The sequence below is a fragment of the Trachypithecus francoisi genome, unplaced genomic scaffold (assembly GCF_009764315.1).
Source record: "Trachypithecus francoisi isolate TF-2019V2 unplaced genomic scaffold, Tfra_2.0 Lachesis_group15, whole genome shotgun sequence".
In the NCBI taxonomy this organism is placed as follows: Eukaryota; Metazoa; Chordata; class Mammalia; order Primates; family Cercopithecidae; genus Trachypithecus; species Trachypithecus francoisi.
In genome coordinates this window covers 25718097-25743417 of record NW_022681460.1, presented here as the reverse complement: position 1 = coordinate 25743417, position 25321 = coordinate 25718097, and the positions used below count along the sequence as shown (strand labels likewise).

General features: G+C 36.4%; 1 protein-coding gene across 2 annotated transcripts in view; it reads right to left on the bottom strand.

The window, feature by feature from the left end:
• Nucleotides 1-4486: 4486 nt before the first annotated feature.
• Nucleotides 4487-25321, bottom strand: part of TRMT11 (tRNA methyltransferase 11 homolog) — a 56010-nt gene continuing 35175 nt past the window's right edge. For both annotated transcript variants that reach the window (XM_033234480.1, XM_033234481.1), the window contains 2 exons: nucleotides 22719-22839; nucleotides 4487-5058 (listed from right to left, as the gene is read on the bottom strand). In XM_033234480.1, coding sequence (XP_033090371.1) covers nucleotides 4927-5058; nucleotides 22719-22839 — 253 coding nt within the window. In that variant the 3' untranslated portion in view covers nucleotides 4487-4926. The remainder of the gene's footprint in view (nucleotides 5059-22718; nucleotides 22840-25321) is intronic.

The following is a 25321-nucleotide window of genomic DNA, read 5'->3' as shown; positions in this document are numbered from 1 at the left end:
AAAGAACTTTATTACTTATGGTACAGTAAGCAGGGCATGACAATACCTTTTTTTTTTTTTTTTTTTGAGATGGAGTCTCGCTCTGTCACCCAGACTGGAGTGCAGTAGTGTAATCTCAGCTCACTGCAATCTCCACCTCCCAGGTTCAAGCAATTCTCACGTCTCAGCCTCCGGAGTAGCTGGGATTACAGGCGTGTACCATACCACGCCTGGGTAATTTTTGTAATTTTAGTAGAGATGGGGTTTTGCCATGTTGGCCAGGCTGATCTCAAACTCCTGACCTCAGGTGATCCACCTGCCTTGGCCTCCCAAAGTGCTGGGATTACAGGCATGAGCCACTGTGCCTGCCCTGATAATCATCATTTTAAAAATCAGTTATTCCTTATACCCAAGTCCCAGAAGAGTGACCAGATTAGGCCCAGATGGGTGCCTGCACTTACAGAAGGTTTTATTACAAAGAAGAAATCTTAAGCTTAGGGAACCCAATCTTTTATAATGGGCAGTAAGCATGCCTTTACTGTGAAGGGAAGACACTATCTTCTGAGGTCGTACACAAACTTAAACCTCTGCTCTGGAAGTTAAAAGGGAGGGGGAGACAGGGGAGAGACTCTGTATCTTCCAAGATTGTTCACTATACAAATATCCTCAAAAAGACAGTACAGGATACAAGAAGTCTGTGCCTTCCTTAGAAAGACACATAGAAATGCAAGAGATCTGTGGAGAATTGCTTCTCAATTGGTATAAATTGTAGAAAAATGGAAAAATGCAAAGGCCATTTTGCTCTTTGTGCAGAATTCACTCCAACTTGTGGTGAGATACTCCAAGATTTATACACAAATATTAAGGGACTCTTAAAGATTTTTAAAACTCACCAATAACAACTCTGCCTATCTTGACCCACTTCCCCAACTTACAACACATTACTTTGGCAGTCCATCAAAGCACAACTCCAATATCATAAGTATCATTTACATTTTCAATTTTAATTTTCTCCTCAGCCTTTTCCTTTTATTTTGACTAACTTCACACATAAGCCCAGCTAATCTTTACTGCTGCACATTAGCCAAAATGGAGTTCTTCCGATAAATCCTCAGGAGAGAGCCAGGGAAGCGTGATTAAAGGAGAGGTTTTTAAAGTCATAGAGGTCAAAACAGGTTCCTTTTTAGGCAATTCATTTTGGCATGACTGCAACATGATTATCTTAGTAAGAACTTTCAATTTTGAAACAAAAATATACTAACCACATCCTAATATCACAAGAAATAGGGTTAACAGTTACATAAGGGAAGCTGACTTATCTTAACATTCATCTGTTAAGCCCTATATTGTTCCATGACCCAGGCTTAAGAGACTGCCATTACAATTAAACCTCCATCCCCCAAATAGCCCTGTCTACAACGGCTTATAAAGGAAGGGATAAGAGCCAAATTCCAGGTTGGCCTCAGTTATGTCTAAATGTCAACTTGCTTATCCCACACAGTGAAACATATGAACATTGTAAGGCAGATCTCTTTTAAGGGAAAAGGGTCAGATTCCCTAGTTTTTCACCCCAAAGGATAGACAGGAATGTGCTGGTCTCTACGATTCTGTGACCAGATAGAATCACAGTATGTTTACCATTCCATTATAATTCTTTACACTCTAGATGTTATGCTCTCAAACCACTCTGTTTTAGAGAAGATCTCAATGTTTTAGTAAAGTACAAACACCATCAGTCTGCTGTTATTGTCTCCATGTGTATGTTCTGGGTTAAGGCACTTTTTTTTGTTTGGATTACAAACCACATTACTTGATAAATATCTGAGAAAAATGGGAGTGGGTGAGTTGAAAATCAAAGTAGATTTCACTTATTCTATGAATACAATCCTTCTAAGAACAAAGATTCTTGCAAGTGTTTAGTTTTCTAAATAACTTTATAATAGAACAGAACCATAACCCAGCAAAAAGAGCCAAGGTTCTTATTTTGACATAATTTATTCTCTTTTGGTCAAGCAGGTCAACAATAAGGTCATCAATTGCCTTGGCAACACTTACCTCCATTTTCACCACTGCAATGCATTAATGAGTTTATTTATGCCTTGCTTTATCTACGAAGCATTTTTTTCCTATTAGAACTATTAACATGAACTTAGTTCCACTGTGCTTTTTCAAGGGAGATTTATTACAATGGGATGGAAAATAAGATCACTTCCCAAAAAAGTCACCTTCAGTTTTCAACAGAGAAACATTATGTTTTATTCCATATCTCTTTGGATAAGGAATATTTGATAATATTTCCAGCATAAGATGTCAGCAGTTCTTCTAACACCAAACGACTAAGAACTTTTATTCAAGAACCAGAGTTGCTTATATTGGCATCTATGTAACACAACCTCAACATCTAATTTCCCAGTGTTGAAAAAAAGTCAAATCCCTGCTTCTTTAATTTACAAGTATAAAAATATTACCTTAAAAGCTATTTCCATGTCTCAAACTTTTAAAGCACAATTTTAACCCAATAAAATAAACACACCTACTACAATGCCTCCTGTGATGTTAACACATACTCTACTTTCCCCTACGAAACTTGAAATAAGGTTATTGTTGTTTTGTTTTGTTTTTACTTATAATTGCCATTCTTCTTAAATATGTAGGGAATCTCAATATTTGAGTGAGTTTTCTCAACAAGGAAATAGTGGCAATACTGACTTACCTCCCAGAGCTTAAACTGTTTGAAAATATTTTATTGCTCAATCCTTGTATTTAAAGAGTTAGTCATAAGGAAGTCAGTGGCAAGCTGGCCCAAAGCTGGGTCACCCTGGGCAGGAAGTGGCTTTAAAAAGTTTAAAATCTGCTGGCCACTTCGGCTAAACACAAAGACCACCTACTCCACTATTCCCTCCCAGCTATCACAGCAAAAAGTACTCACCAGAATAGACAGGAAGGAGGCACTTCTGATGAAACACCACACCAAGGTAACCGTCTGGATTTTATGGATATTTAATACACACCAGAAACAAAATTACAGATTTTGTCATATTATAAACATTAAAACAGGCCAGTCCACAGACCACCTGGAATTCCTTCACAGATTATACTATAAATCCAGACTACAGGACCATCTGAAATGCAGGCAATTTGCTAGGTGATATTGTTGCTGTAAGCACAGGAGGAATACAGTGGTAACATAGAAAACCAGAGCAATCCTGGAAATGATCTGCCGTAACTTAACGCCGAAAGTAATAAGATCGTAAGGCCAAAAAATAAAACTCTCTCGTTAAGAGGGCTTGAGACCTATGCTCTAAAACCAAAATTAGTTTGGAAGTAATCAGGTTTCTTTTTTATGTATGAGTACCAACTAAACAAATTATACTCTGAGCCTAGTGACATTTCAGGAATGGGAAAGTGAACTTCCTGATTAATATGAAAATAAGCCTCATAATACGAATTATAGTTTAGAAGACCTCAATTAGTAATAATAACAAATAATTTCAAATATTGTTTAAAGTGCTGGATAATTTTTAAGGATAATGTGACTAAAATTAATATTGCAACTTCCCAGAACTATTTGGACTAATTTTTGTGACCACCCAAAAAAGGGGCTAAGCTAAAATCTCATATTCCAAATTGAGTCAGTGACGAAGTTTCAAACTCACTCCCCATGTAACCTCGAAACATTTTAAATAAGATGGTTTATAACAGAAATACTGAAAATAAATCATCCTTCAATACTTTTAGATTTCCCCCCAGTGTACCACAAATCACATCCAGAAACCCAAACAAAATAATCAGTGAAATGTTTGAGATCTGCTGCTGAAATCCCGAGCTGCAAGATAAGAAAAGAAGAGAGACCAAAGCAGATAGCCTGATGTCTCTTTACTTGGGCAGCACTGAGCTTTTAGAGGTCCTAAGTCGTGCACATTAATACTCTGAGTCCATAAAAGTCAGCAGTAACACTAAAATAATAATAACAATAAATAATATAGGCTCTGGTTAGAGAGAGAGGATCCGTTTACTGCCACCCTGCTGAGGTACATTTGACCACCAAAGGCAAGAAAGCTATTAGCATCCTGAATTAATGGGTATAGTGGTTTTCAAGCAAGATATTTTCATGATGGACACAATGTGGACTCAGCAAAGTTTCTCCTTCAAGAAAAATATAGTTTCTATTTCAAAGGGCACTGATTAGGCTTAATACTATTAGGGAACCATCAAGCATTTGTGTTGTTGTTACTGCTTTTAACTATCAGTTACTTTCTAAACCAAAAATTGTGGGTAGTTAACTTGACCAACAGTCACTGGTTAGGAATGCAGGAGCAAATCCAAGGTACAAAAGAGCTTCGAATGTAGACAGGCCTTAAGGAGTTTGGAATCTTTTTAGGTTGTCAGGTCTTAGCCTTTCTTATCATCACTATTAGCACTGTTATTACTTCCTTGTCTGGAATTTCTAAATAAAAATTTATTTCCCTCATCACATCCCCCCTGAAGACAACTAGATATGACACTATTTTAGAAATTCTCAATATGGTTTATTAGTGGCAATGTAAATCAATGACCATCAAAAACCAAATAAACATATCTACCAAATGAATACATTCTTACTACTATTAATTGCTTATAATATATCCAGCAGATGTTTTAAAAGTCAACAATATTAACTCCCTTTGTAGATTAATTGTAAAAAAAATAACTGTTTTGAGTCCATCTCCATCAGTACTTGGAAGTACAAATATACATTAAATAAGATTATAAAGACTGTAATACATACAACAAAAAAGTCTATAAAACAAAGATAACTTTAAAAGCATTGCTCAATTTACTTTGTAGCTTTTCTATATAAAATATTTTAAAACAGTACATATTTTCTGGATCATACATGAAAGTTCACATCCAGGTGTCTTTCTAAATCAAATTCTTACTCTCTTTTCATTGTCAAAATCTTAATATTCATTCCTGGGTGGATTTTTCTTCCTTGGCAATTCTTTTTGTTACCCCACTAAAATATTTCTCACGGAAGGAATTATGACCTTGGTATGGCAGAAAATGATCACTTAGCAGATGTGAATACTGGTCCCGATTCTGTTTGGTTGGAAAATACAAAATGTAAAAATTATTTCTTTAGTTAGCTTATACCAAAGCAGTTATTTACCTTAAGCAAAATCTCACTCTCTAGTGCATATTTATTTTCCTTCACTACTTGAATTAGAAATATACCATCACTTTACATCCTTATCATGCTTGGATATCCAAAGTGTTTTCATTTACCTCATTAAAGCCTCACAAAAGTCCTCCGAACAGAGGACAAATTTCTTTCTTTCTTTCTTTTTTTTACCACAGGGCAAAGAGAATGGTTCCAGGTAACAGAGTCAAGGCTATAACTTTCTTCTGATTCCAAGTTCAGCACATGCTGAAGTCATCTGTGCCTATGGATAAAAATTACTAAACAAGGAAGCTTCTACTCAAGAAAAAGTTGTGAACCAACAAAATAATACATTTGTGTGAGGTCATACAGACACACAAAATTGTCTGGGGGTATTTCCATATTCAGTTAATGAAATAAAACAATTCGTGGAAACTTTAAGTGAACATAGTAGATGAAGATACAGGCTAAACAAGAGATTTCCACACTTGTAGACTTCACACACAAGTAAGGACTACTGCTCAGACTGACATCTAATGGTAATATTAACCTGGGTGAAAATGTCAAACATATTTTGGCTTAGAAAATTGAGGTTCCTGGCAGGAAACACTGGAACACTGGCTTCTCATCCAACTGTGAAAAATATCTAATTAGACATAAAATCTCATTTCCCATGTACTTCTATAAATTCATATTCAATTACACCTAGATTAATGTGATTTTGAAGACAAGTGTGGAGACTTAAATGGAAAACATGATTTTTTATCCTGATTTCAGTATCAAAATGGTAGCTAAAAATATAAAAATATATCTGGAATACAACAATCCTCAAAGTATTTTTTCATTTTTGCAAAAATATTTCTGCCTGTATAAAATGAGTACCTTAATTTTTCCATCATACCTAGCATTAATAAAAATCCAGGTTTAGCCAAAATAATGTTGGCACATCTGTTCATTCAGAAACTATTTTTGCCATATGTATTTTTAAAATCACACCAAAAACTCAATTATTACAAATTAAATACGCCCAGATTTCCTGATTCATCAAAGAGAAATAGGTAGCTACTGAAATTTTATGGCACCTAAGTATATTACAGTTCCAAATTCCTGCAAGCACATGAAAACATGTCAAAGGTTACTATTAATAACTTCAGGCTACATGCAATCCCCAAAAAGATCAATTTTAGAGAGTCAACATGTAGGTATACAACTAAAGATACCAAATGAAAGGTAACATTTGCTGGGTGTTTTGTATGGACCAAAAACAATACTAAATGCTTTATATGTACTACCTAATAAAACTTGTCAGTTCTAAGAAATAAGTAAAAGATTAGTACCATTTTACAGATGAGGAATTATTTAAGAGTACAGGACCAAGATAATACACCTGGTAAGTGGCAGAGCTAGGCTCTGAACACAGATCTGTTTGACTCTAAAGACTGCACCCTTAACTACAAGGTAATGAGGTTTTCTCCAAAAGAGCTACCTTTTTCCCCAACTTAAGAAGCAGGAGGAGCTCTGAGAATATAGGTGATGCACTGAGGCCATGACAGCTGAGCTGCCCACCAAGAAAGGAGTAGAACTGGATAAGAGGTCTTACTAATGAAGGCCTATTAACTAAGGATATATTTCAATGGCACAGATTTTTCATATCAAGAGGAGGTATAAGAACCACAGGGAAGCTGAAGGATAACAAAACCCTGAAAGAACAGGTGACTCCACAGGTGGACTCAAGTCTGGTCCACAGAATCAGGACTGTGCCAAGACGACGGCAACACAGAACAATGTTCCACCATTTAATGTCAACTACTTCAACTTTTATTAAAAGTCTGACTGAAGTCCATCAATTACTCCTCCAGGTATTCGAAATTCTGTCCTTATGTCAGTAAGATCACCAGAAAACTTGACCACTTCCTGAGCTGTGTTAGCTTAATCCTGGCAGAATGTTTTTCTTTGGTTTTATTTTAAAGCTATGTCCAGTTGCTGTCATCTTTTCGGCTACTATGTTGATCCTCACAATTCTTGGCATCGTTCCCCATCCAGTCATCAAAATCAGAAACCTGGGTCAAATCCCTCTTCTCAGATTTGGCCAGTCCTAAAATCTTAGCTTGTATATCCTAAATATCTCAAATCCACTTCTCTCCACTCATATCTCCAATATTTAATCTAGGCCTCCCTCATCCTTGCCTCCTTTCCCTAAATGGCCAGCTTCCCTGCCTTCAGCGGTTCCTTCTCTAGTGTATTCTCCATACTGAGACCAAATCTAATGTATTAAAATGTAAATTTAATATGCCAACCACTGGCTAAAATCTAAATAAGTTCAAATTGTCCATAATTCTCAGACTTTTCCCTTGATATTTGGGACTTACATTCAATTACCTATCACTTTGCAGAATGACATCTCACTTTCTTCTGTACAAGGGGAATCAGAATACAGTCAGGCAATAAAGTACTTCCCAGCTCTGCCCTTGTGTCCACTACTCTCATGGCCCCTCTAGGCCATGCAAGATCACCTCCCTCTCCCCCTTGAACTGCCTGTGGATTACTTCATGGAATATTCTAGAACTGCAGCAGTAAGGAGACTAAGGAAGGACAGAAACATGACTCCAGCAAACTGACCCAGGCTCAGTTACTAGCGTACCTAGCTGACCTAAGCTGTGGTTATGCAGCTCACAAGAGGGAGGCAGGAGACAAAGCCCAAAGCACAACGGAAGATGGGCTTCCTCCATGGACCAAAGGAAGAGCTTAATCAAATAGCTTGTCTTTGACCGGAGGGATAGAAATAGGGCAACTATTGGTAATAAATCAGAGAATATAAAGATCAGAGTCAGAGACTGGGAATGAACAGCAAAAGCCTGAAAAATCCAAAAGTAATGATTAAAATGTATGCTAACGATTACTGAGAAAACATTTACTACTTAAGACATTCTTTATTGTAATACTTTAGACCTCTCAGAATAAAGGTAAAATAAGCCCTTAAAAGACCATGTGTTCTATTCAGTGCTATGGGGACACAGTGGCAAAGACGTACATGCTACTGAAGAAGTTAGGAAAGATCATTACCCTTAGAAATGCAACTTCTCAGGGGAAAATCCTATTTTCTTATTTCCCAGGTAGTAGAGCAGAATCAGTGTGAAGTGTATGTTTGCGTTCTGTGCTAAAATGTCCCCTTTCTAGAAGACCAAATGACTCCTGATTGCAAAACACAATATCATTTATAACAGAAACTCCGGAAAACCCAAAAGCTCCAAATCCCTTACGCAGCCAGAGATTTGGCAGGCACCAGTCTATTACCTAGCAGCACAAGTCCTGCTTCGAGTAAGACATTCTAAGGACTTTGGCTACTGTTTTCACTCAAGTGGAAAGACCATAGTTCATAAAGTGTTTCTCACAAAACACTCAGTATGTCTATGGTCCAACATATATCACATACAATCATACATATAAATACCACATACCTATGAACAATACACATTTAAAATACACCCAGACCATATGAAATAAACTACACTCTACGCAGCATTCAGAACTTATATTACCTTAATGCTAAAAAAAAAACGGCAAACTCATTTTTGTTTTCTCTTTTCTCTCTACCTCTCTTTCATCGTATCTTCAGTTTAGTTTGCCAGGGCTTACATCTGAGATGATGATACTCAACTCTACATATTTTTCATCACCTTTTCATGACTCTTCTCTATTCACATTCCCTGCACATCTCAAACAGGAATATCTGCAAGTTTTTTTTTTTTTCAGCACAGTATCTCAAAGGCCAAAGTGCTTACTTAAAAGGAGAAGAGTATCCTCAGCAAATACAATCTTTGATCTCCCCCCATTAACTCAAGCTCACCCCAGTGTTTGACTTTTGGTTTTGCTAACATTTCCAAATCTGTCTACCACTAGTCATTGTGATATCATCTACGTATCATAAAACCCACGTTCTGCCAATGTTTAGTAAGCAAAACATATTTGATGGAAAAATAAAAACACACAAGAATTAGGAAATGGCAAGAAAGAAGACTATGGTGATAAAATGACTACACTTTCCAAATTTCTTAACCACTGGTAGTAATTAAGATGATATGAATAAAATGTTAAGACTATTGATTATACTATTATCGTTTTTTATAATCCGAAGAGTTTCTGTAGGTAAATTTGTGTTAGCCATAAATGGCTACATAAGGAAGATACATAGCATTCAGCCCTATCATTGATCCTTTTAAGACAATCAGCAATCGTAAACATTATAAGAAATATACAAGTTGTGATTCAAGAAAGAAAGATACATTTCCTACCAACTATGTGTTATTACATAATTATTTAATTTTCTGTATCTTTTTGCAGAAGAGTATCATCTAAATTTTGCAGATAGGGACACAAAGAGGCTAAAGAGTTTAAATAATCTACCACAAATCACACAGCTGGTAAGTAGCATTGCCAGAATTGTAGCCTAAATCAGACTTCAAAACTCATGTTTTTCCCATTATGATTCTTTTTTTTTAGTAGAAATTACATCAAAACAATGGCTAAAGAGTTAATTTCCCACATGGCAGATTAGTGGGTCATTCAAAATAGAGTTTGACATCTAGAGGACATTCCTCACTGAACAGCAACATTATGGTGGCACATATTTCAGATCTAAACTTTTAGGCAGGACTCCTTTAACCACTGTCCCACCCAGCCAATTTCCTGTCCTATCAGTACTGCTAATTCTAAACATAAACCACTCGAGGAATTTTAACACACTTGCCAAAGAAACCAAAGGCAGGCTTACAAATTGGTAGTTTACTTTTATGTGTACACTACCCTCTGCTGGCTGGAGCATAGTAACCCTTCTTTGGAGTACTTCCTGATGTGAACTGAAATAGCTTACAGCACAGCAGACCATGCATCTGCCAGGAGCACCCTGTTGTGATAGCTGTTTGTGAGTCCCAGATTGCTGTAAACATCGAGTCCCACAGTCCCAACATGACCAGGCTGGCCTTTTCCTCAGGGAATGTCAGCATTTATTCACACCATTTCATTTTTAAAGAATGATGGAGAAATAGACAACTACATATTCACCTCAGTGATTCTAACATGTAACACTGTCTCAGTGTTCAACCTAAAATTCCAAATTACTCTCTAGAACAAGAAAGAAAAAGTATATAAACGTGACCTTATTCAAGTCAATCTTTACGTTTACAACTATACATCAAAAATACTGCATTAAAAAGAAAAAAAGATGCTAAAAGTATTTCAGCCACTTGTAATAAATTTTAATCTAATGGGGAATTCATTCTCAAGAAAATAAATCAAGCTGTATGTTCTGTAGTCATATTTGAAACTGATGCTTTAAACGCAACTCATGACCCTCTGGATTATACCATGAGAATGCATATATAAAAAAAGGTTTTTCAAACTGACCATCATAAACTGCTCAGACTTCCAAGATATGAAAGATTCTTCATTGAGAATTCCACTTAGATAAAACTATCCTCCTAATTACTGCCTTCTCCCAGGAATTTGCTATTCTCTTTTATCACCTCCTTCTTAAATAAAGGGAAGGTGTTATAATTTTCCACAATATGTCAATTCAGCTGCTTTATTGGTTTGCTTCTAATGAGAAATGAGGCCTAGGAATCATAGGATTAAAATGTTTTTGTCCTACTGATTTTTGAAGAGTAATATTAGGGTAATGATAAAATTCAATGTATTTTCTAACAGAAAACTTTTGGCTAGCCATAACTATCTGTTCGTACTCTTCCTTCAAATGGATGATTTATATACCACTGATAGCATTGTTTTGATACTAGAATGGCCCAGAGTAATCACTTAAAAGTTACTATTCTTTCCATAAATATTTATTGCATGGTGAGCAAAAGAGTCAAGGTCTGTGAATTCACAGAGCTTGTATAGTGGTGGGAGAGACAGACATTAAACAATATACATCCAGACATATACTTACAAACCGTGATTAAACACTGGGAAGGCCGGGCGCGGTGGCTCAAGCCTGTAATCCCAGCACTTTGGGAGGCCGAGACGGGCGGATCACGAGGTCAGGAGATCGAGACCATCCTGGCGAACACAGTGAAACCCCGTCTCTACTAAAAATACAAAAAACTAGCCGGGCGAGGTGGCGGGCGCCTGTAGTCCCAGCTTCTCGGGAGGCTGAGGCAGGAGAATGGCGTACACCTGGGAGGCGGAGCTTGCAGTGAGCTGAGATCCGGCCACTGCACTCCAGCCTGGGCGACACAGCGAGACTCCGTCTCAACAAAAAAAAAAAAAAAAAAAAATAAACACTGGGAAGAAAAGAGTGCAGTAAGAATAAAAGGAAACACCTATTCAGAAGGGGTGAAGGGAAAGGACAAGAAAGGCTTCTCTAAGGAAGTTATTATCTGAGACCTAAAGGATGAATTAAATTTACTCATATGAAAAGAGGGGAAGAAAACATTCTAGGAAGAGGAAACGCAGTGTGTGTGAGAAGACTCTGAGACTAACAGGAGGTAAATCCATTCTGGGACCTGAAAGAAGACGACCAGGGTGGATAACAACTGGCAAGCAAAAGGGAAGGTGGCACAAGATGAGACTGGACAGGTCAGAAGTAGATCAGGCTGACACAAAGGTTATGTAAAGGATTCTGAACTTTATTCTAAATTCCACAGAAAGCCACTGATGAGATTTAAGCAGAGGAATTTCCTTATCTATTTATATTCTGAAAGCTTTTCTGGCCACCATGTAGGACATGGAATAGAGGAAGAAACTGCAGAAGCAGAAAAATCAGTAGAAGATTATTACAGCGGCCTAAGAAAGCAGCATGGCACCATGGTCCTGGCAGTAGGGGTGGGGAATAAAAACATACAAGAAAGCAATCATCCGCTCAGTTGTCCCAAACCAGATTTCTGAAATATCACCCTTAGCTCATCTCCCTCACCCCTAGCTCATCTCCCTCACCCCAATTATCCAATTAGTCACCGAGTCCTGCCACATCTACCTCCCCCCAAAATTCTCAATTCCACCATGCCTTCTACAATCTCTATTCTAGCTTCCTTGGTTCATAGCCTCATCATCTTTGCCTGACTATGCCAGGAACCTCCTCAGTGGTATCACAGGTATCCTTCCACAGCTCAAATTTACTAACATAGTGAAGCTCGGAGGCCCTTCACAGAACACAGAGCTTCTGCCACTCTCCAAACATCCCTCATGGGCTTGCCCTTTTACCAACAGGATAAACTTGAAACTCTACAGCAGGTAAGGTCCCCCAACACTGGGCTTCCCTCTCTTTAGTCTTCCAGGTTATCTCCAGCTGTTCCTCCCCCACTGCTCAGTATTTCCAGCTCCGCTGAAGTCCAGAGTTCCCCACATGTACCACAATGCCTCTCATTCTGTACCTTGCTTAAATTTTTGGCTTTCCAACCAAATTCCCCACCTCTCTTGCCTCGAAAGCACCATCTCCTTAGGCAGGTGCTTTTCTGTGTTCACACAACACCTCTCACAGATCACTACAGAACACAAGATGCTATGTTGGAATATGGTTTGAGTGGCCATTTCTCCTGATGTGCAAGTTTTCTAAGGATAAGAAGCCTTAGTCTGTTCAGCCCCAAGACCTGACACAAATGGTCTCATAAACACATGTCGCATGATGAAAACTATGGCCTTCCTCTCAAGGAAGAGGTAATTAAGTAAGAGAAATAAAGTATACAAAAATAAGAAAAGTACATGAATGCAAAAATTGTTAAGCGAATGGCTTTTTTTCCTATTTCTCATAGTACCTTTTCTAAAAGTTCACCTGTCCTCAATTCTTACATTAGTATCTGCTTATTTACTCAGAAAAAAAAAAAGTGCATCCTTCTTTACAGAGCAAACAGCAGTTATCAGATATGAATTTCCTCATCATCCTCCTTGCCCCAACCACCATGCCCATCCTCTACTACAAACTGGCTCCTACTCACTTCATTGTGAAGTCTCATTTCCTGCACCAGTCCCTATCAATATAATGATAAAGACAAAATTCTCTCCTGGTGTCCCTTCATTGCCAAGAGTTAATTTAATAGAATTCCTGAAACTTCAGTTAAAATATCTAACGATGATCATCAATTTATAAAATCACTATTCTTTAAAAATACGATACGTCCACTTTCTAGAGGATGAAGTTGCAGAGCTCTATAGTCATTCAGCAGAAAACCAAATGGCTTCTATTTTAATTGTAGGTCAAGTTTAAGCTGTCCTTTTACTCACTGACAGTTCCTGATAATGAGATAATGATTTCTTCTACCTCACTAGTATTAACCTTAAGTCATTTATAGTCTCAAAGTGACAGTAGTTTATACAAAACAGCAGTTTCATTGCAAACGCTTAAATATAAATGGCTTATGAAATTTATTCTATGATAAGTGAAAACCAGTGATGCTGTCACCATAGTGAAAGCCACCAAACTGGTAGTGTTTATCTAATTTTGTGAGGAAAACCTTTTTAGATTCATGGAACCAGTTAAAGCTACCATATACATTCTTAAGTAAGGTGTGAGGAAGAAGGCAAAGAGATGGAAGAGAAAAACAATGGGTCGGTTTATTTTCTTGTAATCAGCAGAGACTGAAATGAAATTTAAATGACAGTGCTGAATATAATGGGGCTCAGTTCAGCTTCAGGGTAATTACCCATGTCCGGCTTTTGTTTAAAAATCCTGCTCTCCTTATCAAAGCTTCCCACTGTTCTACATCTGGTACTGGACAGTAGCTATAGAAACCACTTGTGCTAAAGTTATACAACTATAAACAGCACTAGGCCATTTCCAAACCAAGGACAAGCAGGTCAAAAGTCTGGCATCCAATACTATCAAGAGAAACCTCTAGCATTATTCTTAATGAGAACAAGGTACCATTGGAAATCTTCATCTTAATGAATTAGGTATTTACATATAATCTATACTTTTTAAAAATTTCACATGATAGTAAGTTACCTAAAATCTATGAAAATATTTTAATATGTATTAAAATCTTCATATCTAGAGTGTTCAAAATGAGTGACAATGATTAAACTTTTACATCTGGCACTCAATACGTAATTTCTTAATAATCATAAAAAAAGCATTGGGGATATTAGTCCTTATCATGACAACACAGAAGTATTAACACTTTCTACATGCTATCAGCTAGAATCTATACTTTATAAAATTCAAAACTTTATCTCAAATGATAAAAGAATACAAAGTCAACACACTAGATAAACATTTAATGATGGCTTATTAGTTACTGTAGCTAATATTTCATTAAAACTAAAAATCTTGTTTAACACCTTCTTGAGTAGCAGACCAAAACATGTGCAGGCATGCACATATATATGCTGTCACTTTAATGTAGACTATTCCTCTCCTAGGTGAGTTTTTTAAATTTCCATAATCCATTAAAATAAAAATTAATAAAAACGAATATGCATTTATACAAAGATCAAAACCAAGCAAAACTATATTGCTTAGGGATGAATTCAATAGTGGCAATATTACAAAAGAAAAGCAAGATAATGATTACCATAAAAGTCAGAATAGTGGTTACATTGCAGAGGGAGGTATTTATGATTAACAATGGCCTCAAAAGGGGGGCTCTTCTGGAGTGCTGCATTATTCTGTAACCTTGACCTTGGTGGCAGGTACATGGACATTCACTTTATAATTACTAAATTGTACATTATGTAAAAAATACACATTAAAAATCTCAGGGTTAGATTCTTAGAAGATCATAAAGTGGAAAGAGGACGTAAGTTTACATGTGAATTTGAAAAACACCAGAAAGATAATTCTAAGTTAAATAACCACATGATAAATAAGAAAAATATAAAAATATACAATGAGGAAAAATACAAAAATATACATGAGAAATTTCCCATTTCTCGAAATCATTCATACCTTGGAATCCCTGAGTTATATTTATATTTTCAACTGACCTATGCCAAAGATTCTTTTAACACTAGTACTTTAAAAACTGTTTTACTGGCATAGTTTAAAAACATGCTGGAACCATAAAGACATATGTTCTCTCAGTCTTCAGAGAACTGCTTATTTCTGTAAATAAAATAGTCTTTCTAAACAGAACCATAAGATGCAGGATCCAGATATCTTAAATGCCTGCTTTCCTGGAGCCAGTGGGGAAGAGAGGTTTGCTTTTTCATGGTTTATCAGAAACAATAGTTTAAAACTATTATGATAGCATTAACTTAACAAAAAACCCCGTTTAACAAAATCATTTTATTTGCATAAGTATAAAAGAAAAATAATCTTCCACGATGTAAACTCAAGAAAAAGTACCACCAACAGCAAAAGAAAATTCATTTGGAACTAAGTGGACCAAATGAACCTGAAAACTGAATTCCGGCAGCATGATACGCAGCATCACCAGGCTGCTGTCTGCTTCTCCGAGTCTTTTTTAAGCACCTCAAGTTAAGTCGTAATTTATAAATAATGCAAATTGGTTCCCTTCTGACTTGCTATGCAAAATAATTTTTAAAAAGACTCTCCCTTTCTCTCAGATACACACACATACTTTGATGGTGGTAAGTACTGGATTGTATGAAGACCTAGACTGAGTTTATGTCCAATATGTCTTTAGTGTCACCATGCTTGTTTTTCTCACCAATAAATGAGGTTATTACCTTTATCTATCTTACCCTTTGTTTTAAATGCTTCATACCTAATCTCTAATCTTTTATACTTCTAATCAAAAGGGAACCCACAGTTTTGGGAAGAGATAGGCAAAAATTACAAAATATTTCAGAAGGAAAAGTCAATCAGAAGAGATACACTTTCATTCAAATAGCTGCAAAAGAAAAACACAACTAACATTAATCCTGAGAAAGGATAATGTGTAAAGAAAATAGCATCAGCATTATGCCAGCAAAACACCAGAGTTTATGATCAGTAACACTATTATAATTCTAATATGTAAACTATTTATCATAAAGACTAATTTCTTCCACTTCAAGCCATTTATAAGTCATTTTCTGAAGTGACCTCAGTGTCTATTATCTCCTTTGTTTAAAAAAATACTGTTATAAAGTTAATGGTTCTCTTGTCCTTCATAGCTTCAAAATCTTTCAGTCCTTTAGTTAAAACCCTCAGTTTTGGCGACACTCCATTCTGATTAATGCATTCATCAGCTTCATGTTACTGGACTCTTTCATTCAATCCAAAATAAAAAATTACATAAACTATCATCAGCTGCCACTGTGACCTTCCAGTATTCCTCTTTTAAATAATCTAAACTATATGATGTAGCTATACAAAAAAAAGACAACTGATTTATACATTATAACTTTAGTCTAAATTAATAGCCATATAATATCTTGAATTAAACGTACCCAAACTTTGATACTTCTCAAACCACTAGGAATATAAGGTAGCGTGTCAGGTAAATAAACCACAAAATAAATAGGGCACATGATGGCCCACTTAATGTAATAGTAATCTAAACTAATTTTTTATATTTAATCATGTATCTATTACAGAGTAGACTATAAAAGTTGCATGAATTTTTTAAAAAGATTTCAAGGAAACCTTGAAAAGGCGACCCTGGATCCTCTTTTCATCTGTTCAAGTAGATTCCATGGAGAAGGTTGAGAGAGTATTGTTTCAGGTGACTGTCATTGAAAACGTTAACTATTACACCTCAGTCTGTTGTGGACAACTCTGGAGATGAGCATTTTTATCCTACACATTTCATATAAGAAAAATGTTTTATAGAAGTAACCACTGTGACTACAACCACATATAGCAGCATCAACTACATGATGTTGTGTTAAGTGGGGCAGCAAGATCTAGTAAAACAAACCGCCGGGCGTGGTGGCTCACGCCTCTAATCCTAGTATTTTTGGGAGGCCGAGGCTGGTGGATCACGAGGTCAGGAAATCGAAACCATCCTGGCTAACAGAGTGAAACCCGGTCTCTACTAAAAATACAAAAACAAAATCTGCCGGGCGTGGTGGCGGGCGCCTGTAGTCCCGGCTACTCGGGAGGCTGCGGCAGGAGAGTGGCGTGAACCCAGGAGGCGGAGCTTGCAGTGAGCCGAGACCAAGCCCCTGCACTCCAACCTGAGCAAAAGAGCGAGCCTCCGTCTCAAAACAAAAACAAAAACAAAAACAAACAAACAAAAAACACACATTCCGCCATGGCTCCAAAAGTAACACTAGCTATACAGCAGGACAAGGAAAGACTATCTTTAAAAACAAACCAGTAATATGTCACTCAAGAATATTTACCTTTTAGAGCCCGGCGCAATGGCTCATGCCTGTAATCCCAGCACTTTGGGAGGCTGAGGCGTGCGGATCACGAGGTTAGGAGATTGAGACCATCCTGGCCAATATGGTGAAACCCCGTCTCTACTAAAAATACAAAAATTAGCTGGGCATGGTGGCGCAGGCCTGCAGTCCCAGCTACTTGGGAGGCTGAGGCAGGAGAATCGCTTGAATCCGGAAAGTGGAGGTTGCAGTGAGCAGAGACTGCGCCACTGCACTCCAGCCTGGCAACAGAGTGAGACTCCATCTCAAAAACAATAAATAAAAATAAAAAATAAAAAGAATATTTACTTTTTAATCTTGGCATATTCCAAAGGTAGAAATATGCTTCAGTAGAGAGGCAACAAGATGTAGAAAAAAGGACACAGAATGTCAAGTACAAAGAGGAGTTTTGGTCTCAACTCTGCCAGTTAACTATTTAAGCAAACGGATAGTCCCAGGCTACTCTTTCTCATTTCTAAAATGGTGACATCAATAAAGTCAAGTGGATAGGGAAGTTTTGTAAACAACAATGCATTATAAAAGTGTTACTCATCATTCACTTGACTTTCAGAATATATCAACAAGGAATAATGAACAAACCTGGCCCTTCTTATCAGGCAATTTCAAAATTTTAATACAGTTGTCAATAATTTTCTTCTTTACAACTTATGTGCCATAAGCAAGTCTGAAAGGTATGGCCAATAATATAAAACTTCAAAATTTTATAAATTATCAATATTCCTTAGACAATTTTTGTTATAACTTACACTTACACTTTTAAAAGAGGAATAGGGAGAATACTTTATAACAACATACCAAGTGGGCCAAAAGTTATACTGAAGTTAAACCTAACAAGTGACAAATCAAAAATGAAGAGACACAGTATACAAAACTGTAAAAATCTAAAACTAATAGTCTTCTTCCATTGCCAAAATCAACAATGCTGAACAAGCCCAAGAATAATTTGTTAGACGTGTGTGAGAACTGTTTGACAATTTTATGTCACCACTTGCATTATAAAGGACTGAGATCTTGCTGCAATTATATACACTTCTCTCCACACAAACAAAAGGTAGAAATGAAGTAATTAATTAAAAACCAAACATGATTAATTTAACATGACAAAGTATTTTCGGTTACAATAAACATCATACTAGTAAAAATTCACTAGTTAAATTTGATCTTATATAGGGAAGACCATTTCAAAAAATTACTTGAGGCTTTTCCTTGTTCTTTTTTTTTTTAAATCAATTTGAAAAGAAGAAAGTAAAAGGATAAAAGAAAACCCAACAAAAATGAGCACTGCCTTTACAGGTTTAAAAATACCAAAGGTGAGTACCCTCATTTATCATTTTAACATAGGACAAAAATCCTCAAAAGCCCAGTTTTCCTTGAGTCTCAAATAAATTTGCTTAGGGAAATATTATAAATCTGGGAAAAAATATCAGACTTTCTTAAACAAATAAAGCTCAGCAGAAAGCAAGCATAAAAATTAGTCCACAATGGATCTTAATTTTTAAATTTTCCCATTAAAATAGAATGGCTGATTTATTATGCAGCTCCATGAATTATTAAAGAGTCTTCACAGCTTCGTCCTCCTAATTCTTTGGAATACTATTTATGTAGGCCACACAATAAAGAATGCTAATGCCATTTACTTTTCTTTCTAATATCATGACTTAAAACTGCAAAATCTACAGGTAATGCTTGCTTTTTATATGTATTACTCATGTGCCTGGCACATAAATGTTAGTTACTATTATATTACTAACTCAAATGATTCTATTAAATGCTATGATTTCTAAGAGCTGTAATGTTACCATCTGAATTATCAAAATGCCTTACTTCCTTTAAAACACCAAAAGACAAATGTATACATGAGAAGTAAGTGACTAGGAGAGGAGAAAAGAAAGCATCCTCTAACATACAACAGACTCCTCTTATTCAATGTGATGGACATTGGTAATTGTTAGTATAATGGAATGAATATTCTATTCTACCCTAAAATTCATATGTTGAGTCCCTAACCCTCAATATGACTGTATTTGAAGACAGGGCCTTTAAGGAAGTAATTACACATAAATGAAATCTTAAAGGTGGGTCCATAATCCAATAGGACTCTCATTCTTTTAAGAAGAGGAAGACAGACAGATGAGATTGGAGGATGGCTTGAGCTCTGGAGTTTGAGGTTACAGTAAGGTATAATAGTGCCACTGTATTCTAGTCTGGGTGATGGAGTGAGACACTGTCTAAATCCAAAACAAAAAGAAGAGGAAGAGACACCGGAAGTGCAGATGCACAAAGGAAAGGCCTTGTGAGAACAGCGAGACAGTGAACACCTGCAAGAAGCTAAGTCTGCTGACACCTTAATCTTGAATTTCCAGCCTCCAGAACTGTGAGAAAATAAATTTCTGTTAAGTCGCCCAGTCTGTGGTATTTGGTTATGGCAGCCCAGGCACACTAATACAATTAGCTAATTGGATAAAGGAAATAAAAGCAGGAAGAAATTAAAATGCTTTGTAAACATATTAAACTTAGTTTAACTTAAAAAACAATATTCATTTGTATATATTCATACAGAATCAAGACCTATAAAGAATTCTAGTTTTGGCTTCTATAAAATGATGCAAGAGCTTACAAAGCAATCTGGGTGCAAAAATCTAGATTGCAGTTACTTTTTTCAAAGTCATTCCCAATTCAAGTCTTTTTTTTTTTTTTTAGCAACTCACTTTGTTCTTTCTAAAGCATTAACTCAGTTTTTATAGAAATTACAACTGTATTCTTACACAAATATTTCACTGGTCTAACTAGTATTTAAGTAGATTACATAATTACCGTAACAAATATAATTGGCATAAACAGCTCTGAGAATACCACAATAGACTTGTTAAACAAATAAATCAGCTGATAGAAGCAGAAGTACTGTATATAAATATAGTAGAGATCAAGCAACTCACCAGCTGAAAGTATTCAACATACAACATATTATTGCATCAGGCAGTGTGGTTTTTATTTTGTTGTTGTTGTTTGTTTGTTTTGAGACGGAGTCTCACCCTGTCTCCAGGCTGGAGTGCAGTGACGCAATCTCGGCTCACTGCAACCTCCACCTCCGAGGTTCAAGCGATTCTCCTGCCTCAGCCTCCCGAGTCACTGGGACTACAGGTGTGTGCCACCACGCCCAGCTAATTTTTGTATTTTTAGTAGAGACAGGGTTTCACTATGTTGGCCAGGCTGGTCTCGTACTCCTGGCCTCGTGATCTGCCTACCTCAGCCTCCCAAAGTGCTGGGATTACAGATGAGAGCCACCGCCCCTGGCCCAGGCAGTGTGTTTTAGAGAAGGAATGGCCAGTATTGGTTAATCAACAGGGTTTGAAATGGACATTAGATAAGAGGGCTTCTACTGTATACTCAAATAAATGTTACTCATTTAAAATTTTCATTCTGGAAGGCTGTAATGACGCCAAACAATTTGGAAACTATTTATAGAATTTCTGAATCTGTAATGTTTTAAATGTTTAATGGTTTAATAGCAAATCATCATCCTTGAAATAGAATTTGATTTCCAAAACAACTTTAAATCATTAGTCTGGTATAAAATCATTTTATACCAGTAAAATGATTTTAAAGTCCAGTAAAATCATTTTAAGAAAAGCAAGGTGTTACTATAAAACAAAATAACTGATAAATAATAAAAAAAAAAAACTTCTTTAAAGGCAAATCTTAAAGTAAGTTTCAAGAATATGCTGAAAAATTATGACAGAAATAGAATGAGTACAAAGATTCCACTCCAAGGATGTCATTTGAATATAAACTTCTAGTATTTTTGTTTTAAAAATGACTGCCATACATTTTCATTTTAATTACACCACAAATATCTATACATCCATATGTTTATATGTAGGTACAGATACCTATATATACATATAGTAGATACCAATCAACTACTTATATAGATGTATAGGTTAGCTTTCTGAAATGCCCTGATATTAGAGCCTGATTACAGAAGATAGTTTATGTCACAATGAAAATTCTGAACATTTTTCAGTAATAAAAAAATATTTTGCATAAGGTAGTGACATAATGAATGCAGTGTTTTAGGAAGATTCATTTAACATATAAACTAGAGGTATGAAGGAGATCATTTAGGAGACTGTGAACATAAAGCAGGTGTATGGTCATAAGGGTCTAAATTAGAGACAGCAAATGGAAATAAAAAGGATGAAAACAATGATATAAAATAATATATGCAAAAGGCACCATATAAATATTAGTTTTCATCACTATGAAATAATCCATAAGATAGAACTATATAAAAACAAGTCAAATGCAGGCTAGAGATGGGTATGAAAATCTTCAGGCTGGGGCAGTGGCTCACGCCTGTAATCCCAGCACTTTGGGAGGCCAAAGTAGGCAGATCAAGAGCTCAGGAGTTCAAGACCAGACTGGCCAAGACGGTGAAACCCCGTCTCTACTAAAAATACAAAAAAAAAAAAAAAAAAAAAAAAAATTAGCCAGGCATAGTGGCAGGCACCTGTAATCCCAGCTACTCAGGAGGCTGAGGCAGGAGAATTGCTTGAAACCAGAAGGTGGAGGATGCAGTGAGCCAAGATTGCCTGGGTGAAACAGGGAAACTCCGTCTCAAAAAAAAAAAAAAAAGTAAGGAAGACTCACAGTACCACCTTTCTTCTGTTTACCCTAAAGGTCCAAAGCAAGAGTGGGGGTCATCCAAGTTTCCAGTGAAATTAAGAGTTGTCAATCGACAGAAGTACAGCCCAAAGAGCTTTTGTAGATTTAATTAAGCTCCATTATGAGGCACTATTCATGTCAACTCTCGTCTGGGCATGAAATAACAAACGTTTCATTCTTTCTTAAGCTTAAATGAATTTTGTAGGTAAGAGAGAGAAAGAGAGACAGAGAACGTGTTGGGCCCTAACAAACTGGGGACATTTACTTTCTCTCTTTATTTATAAAGCAACATATTCTCTTCATTACAGTCTGCAATCAAGTAGGTTCTGCTTTTGGAGAAAAATGGTAACTAGGACATTGCTAATTAGATAACAGTCGTCTAAGAATGCTGTTCTAGAACTGAGTTAGCAACAAGGATGTCAAATAAAGCCTGAGAAGTGAGGGTCAACGTCTATTTGAACTCTACTCAATGTCTATGTCTATATCCAACTCCTACCCTTCAATCCCAACTGGATGCCACAAATCTCTTCAACTTCTGCCTCTTGCTAAATTCATTTGTAATTTTTAAAGTACCACGGAATAACATTTCCAAACTCTATCACAGGAAAACTATGTAGAAACAACTACTTTTGATTCTTTCAGAATTTATCCCAAAAATACTAAAGCAATTTACCTCAAATTTCTGCACCTTTTCCATTGTGATCAAGCGCCTTGATGTGTGACTGGAAAGCTTCTGCTCGCAATTGCTAATGAGTTTCAGGCAAGGGTGCCAAGGCACCATCTCTTCAGTGTACCTGAAGGAAGAACAGCTGACTGTTAGGAACACTCACATGTGTGACCCACAAAGAATCATGGGGCTCGTCCAATGTAGTGTGAGATGTTCTTCCACTATGTGCTCTTTTTCCCCACATACGCTAACTATCCACATGATCCATAACTATCTATAAGCAAAGTAGCTTAATTTTATCATATCCCAAAAATGCAGTTGAATTCTTTACCTGTAGAATAAGAAAGAAATATTGTAAGTACGTTTTGTTGAAGAACGCCAAATATTTAAACCACAAAAGTACAAGGTGATTCCACCCTATAGAACTCCATAAGAGTAGACAAAAATACACTCAAGAACATCCCTTGACATTCACGAAAGACTGACCATCTGTAGATTTTTATAAATTCCCAAAGTGTATAATCCACTACAGCATATACTTTTCCCTCTAAAATGAAGTGCCCCTGCAAAATTTTAATAACATCTTGAGACCTCTATTACATTTGTACATACAGAACCAAAGTTATTTGTAAAATTATTCAAATAAACTACAACTAAAATAAACGCTACAGATTACATCAGTCTTTTGGTCATATGAACCAGGAAATAAAACAAAACTATGCCAATGAGTGGTGGAGACTGCTGCTGTACAGCACATGTCCTACATGGATAAAGATGATGACAACGTCTAGAAAGCAGGACAGTCAATAGCAGGAGTTCAGAATCTGGCATCTGACAGGTTAGCATAAATCTTGGCCAAAGAAATAGGTGACAGAGGTGGGAGAAACAGCTATGGAACAGAATGTGAAAGAACAGCAAGGGAGGGCACTCACTAGGCATGGGTACTTTTAAGAACACTGTGTTGCCAGGATTTATGTTTCCTTTGCAATTTTGTATGCCTTTTTGGATGGTGTCTGCACACATTTATTTTACAGGTAATCTTAAAGGTCTGATTCAAAATAGCAAAGGTGCTGATTAGTTTTTCATGTAAAGGACCACAATCTCAGCTACCTGTTTTAATGCATCAACACTGTTTTCCCCACCACTCTTTCTTGAACTTTTCGAGGTCCCACTGACCTTCAACAAGCTCTCCCTATTACCTCAATCATATGCTCAAACCCATCATCACCCACTTCCCAAGCATCATTCATAATGCACTTCACTTTATTATCAGTGGAAAGAATTATCTTGAAGTCATTCTCTGACTTCTTCCTAGAGCTTTCCAACAAGTAATGAGCACTTCAGATTTCACCTCATCTGGTAATTCTTTAATGTTCACTACGTAGCCAGAAATGTTGTAGTTCTTATAACACTGACATCAAATTTTGAATCTTCATGCAATGCATTTATGACATGAAAGAATACATTCTTTTTTTTTCTTTTTCAGAGACAGGATCTTGCTCTGTTGCCCAGGTTGGAGTATAGTAGAAAGAATATATTCTATACCATGGTTGAGACTAAAATAATAAGTGCTAACAGAAAGAAGATATAGCCTTAACCTTATGCTTACAAACCGTAGGATCTATAGATGCTGGAAACAGTGTGTGTCAAACTAAGTAATACACTATTTTTTAAAGGAAAAAAATCTTTTACTTCCTGGTGGACTGACTTAAAGTATTTTTATATTAAAATGTCACTTAAATATGCACAAGCATAAATTCGATATAAATTCTTCATGCTTATATCCCTAATATAACTATAAAACCCAAAAAGCAAATTTATCAATCCAATCCCAAAGTACAAAACCAATACAATTTTAATTAACATCTATGGCATGAATGATGCTAAACTGCTGAACTAAGTTGCTGCATTTGGTTTAACAGCAGAAAAACATATTTGCATGTTTCATATTATCTTTTTTGACTCAATCTTAATTCATTTTTAACAATTATTCTATTAATGAGCCAATCAATTTAACAATATACTCCCAAAGTACCATACTAAAAAGATTAAAAATAGCAGTTAAAAAATTATTCAGCTGGGTGTGGTGGCTCACACCTGTAATCCTAGAGCTTTGGGAGGCCAAGGCGGGGGGATCACCTGAGGTCAGGAGTTCAAGACTAGCCTGGTCAACATGGTGAAACCCCGTCTCTACTAAAAACACAAAATTAGCCAAGCATGATGGCACATGCCTGTAATCCCAGCTACTTGGGAGGCTGAAGCAGGAGAATCGCTCAAACCTGGGAGGTGGAGGTTGTAGTGAGCCAAGATCACACCACTGCACTCTAGACTGGGCAACAAGAGCGAAACTCTGTCTCAAAATAAAATAAAATAAAATAAAAATAAAATAAAATAATTCACTGTATATTTACCAACATATTTCATTCCAGTGGAATGCTGGCAAATGGTTAAGTAGAAGGTATAAATCTGTATGTTGCCTGGGCCATTACAACAGTACCAAATCCTATCTTAACTCCCCATTTTTATTAATATCCCCCTACAATCCGAGTTATCTATTTAAAAGCTAAATCATCCTTAATAGGTAAATCCACAGAGACTGACAAGTGGTG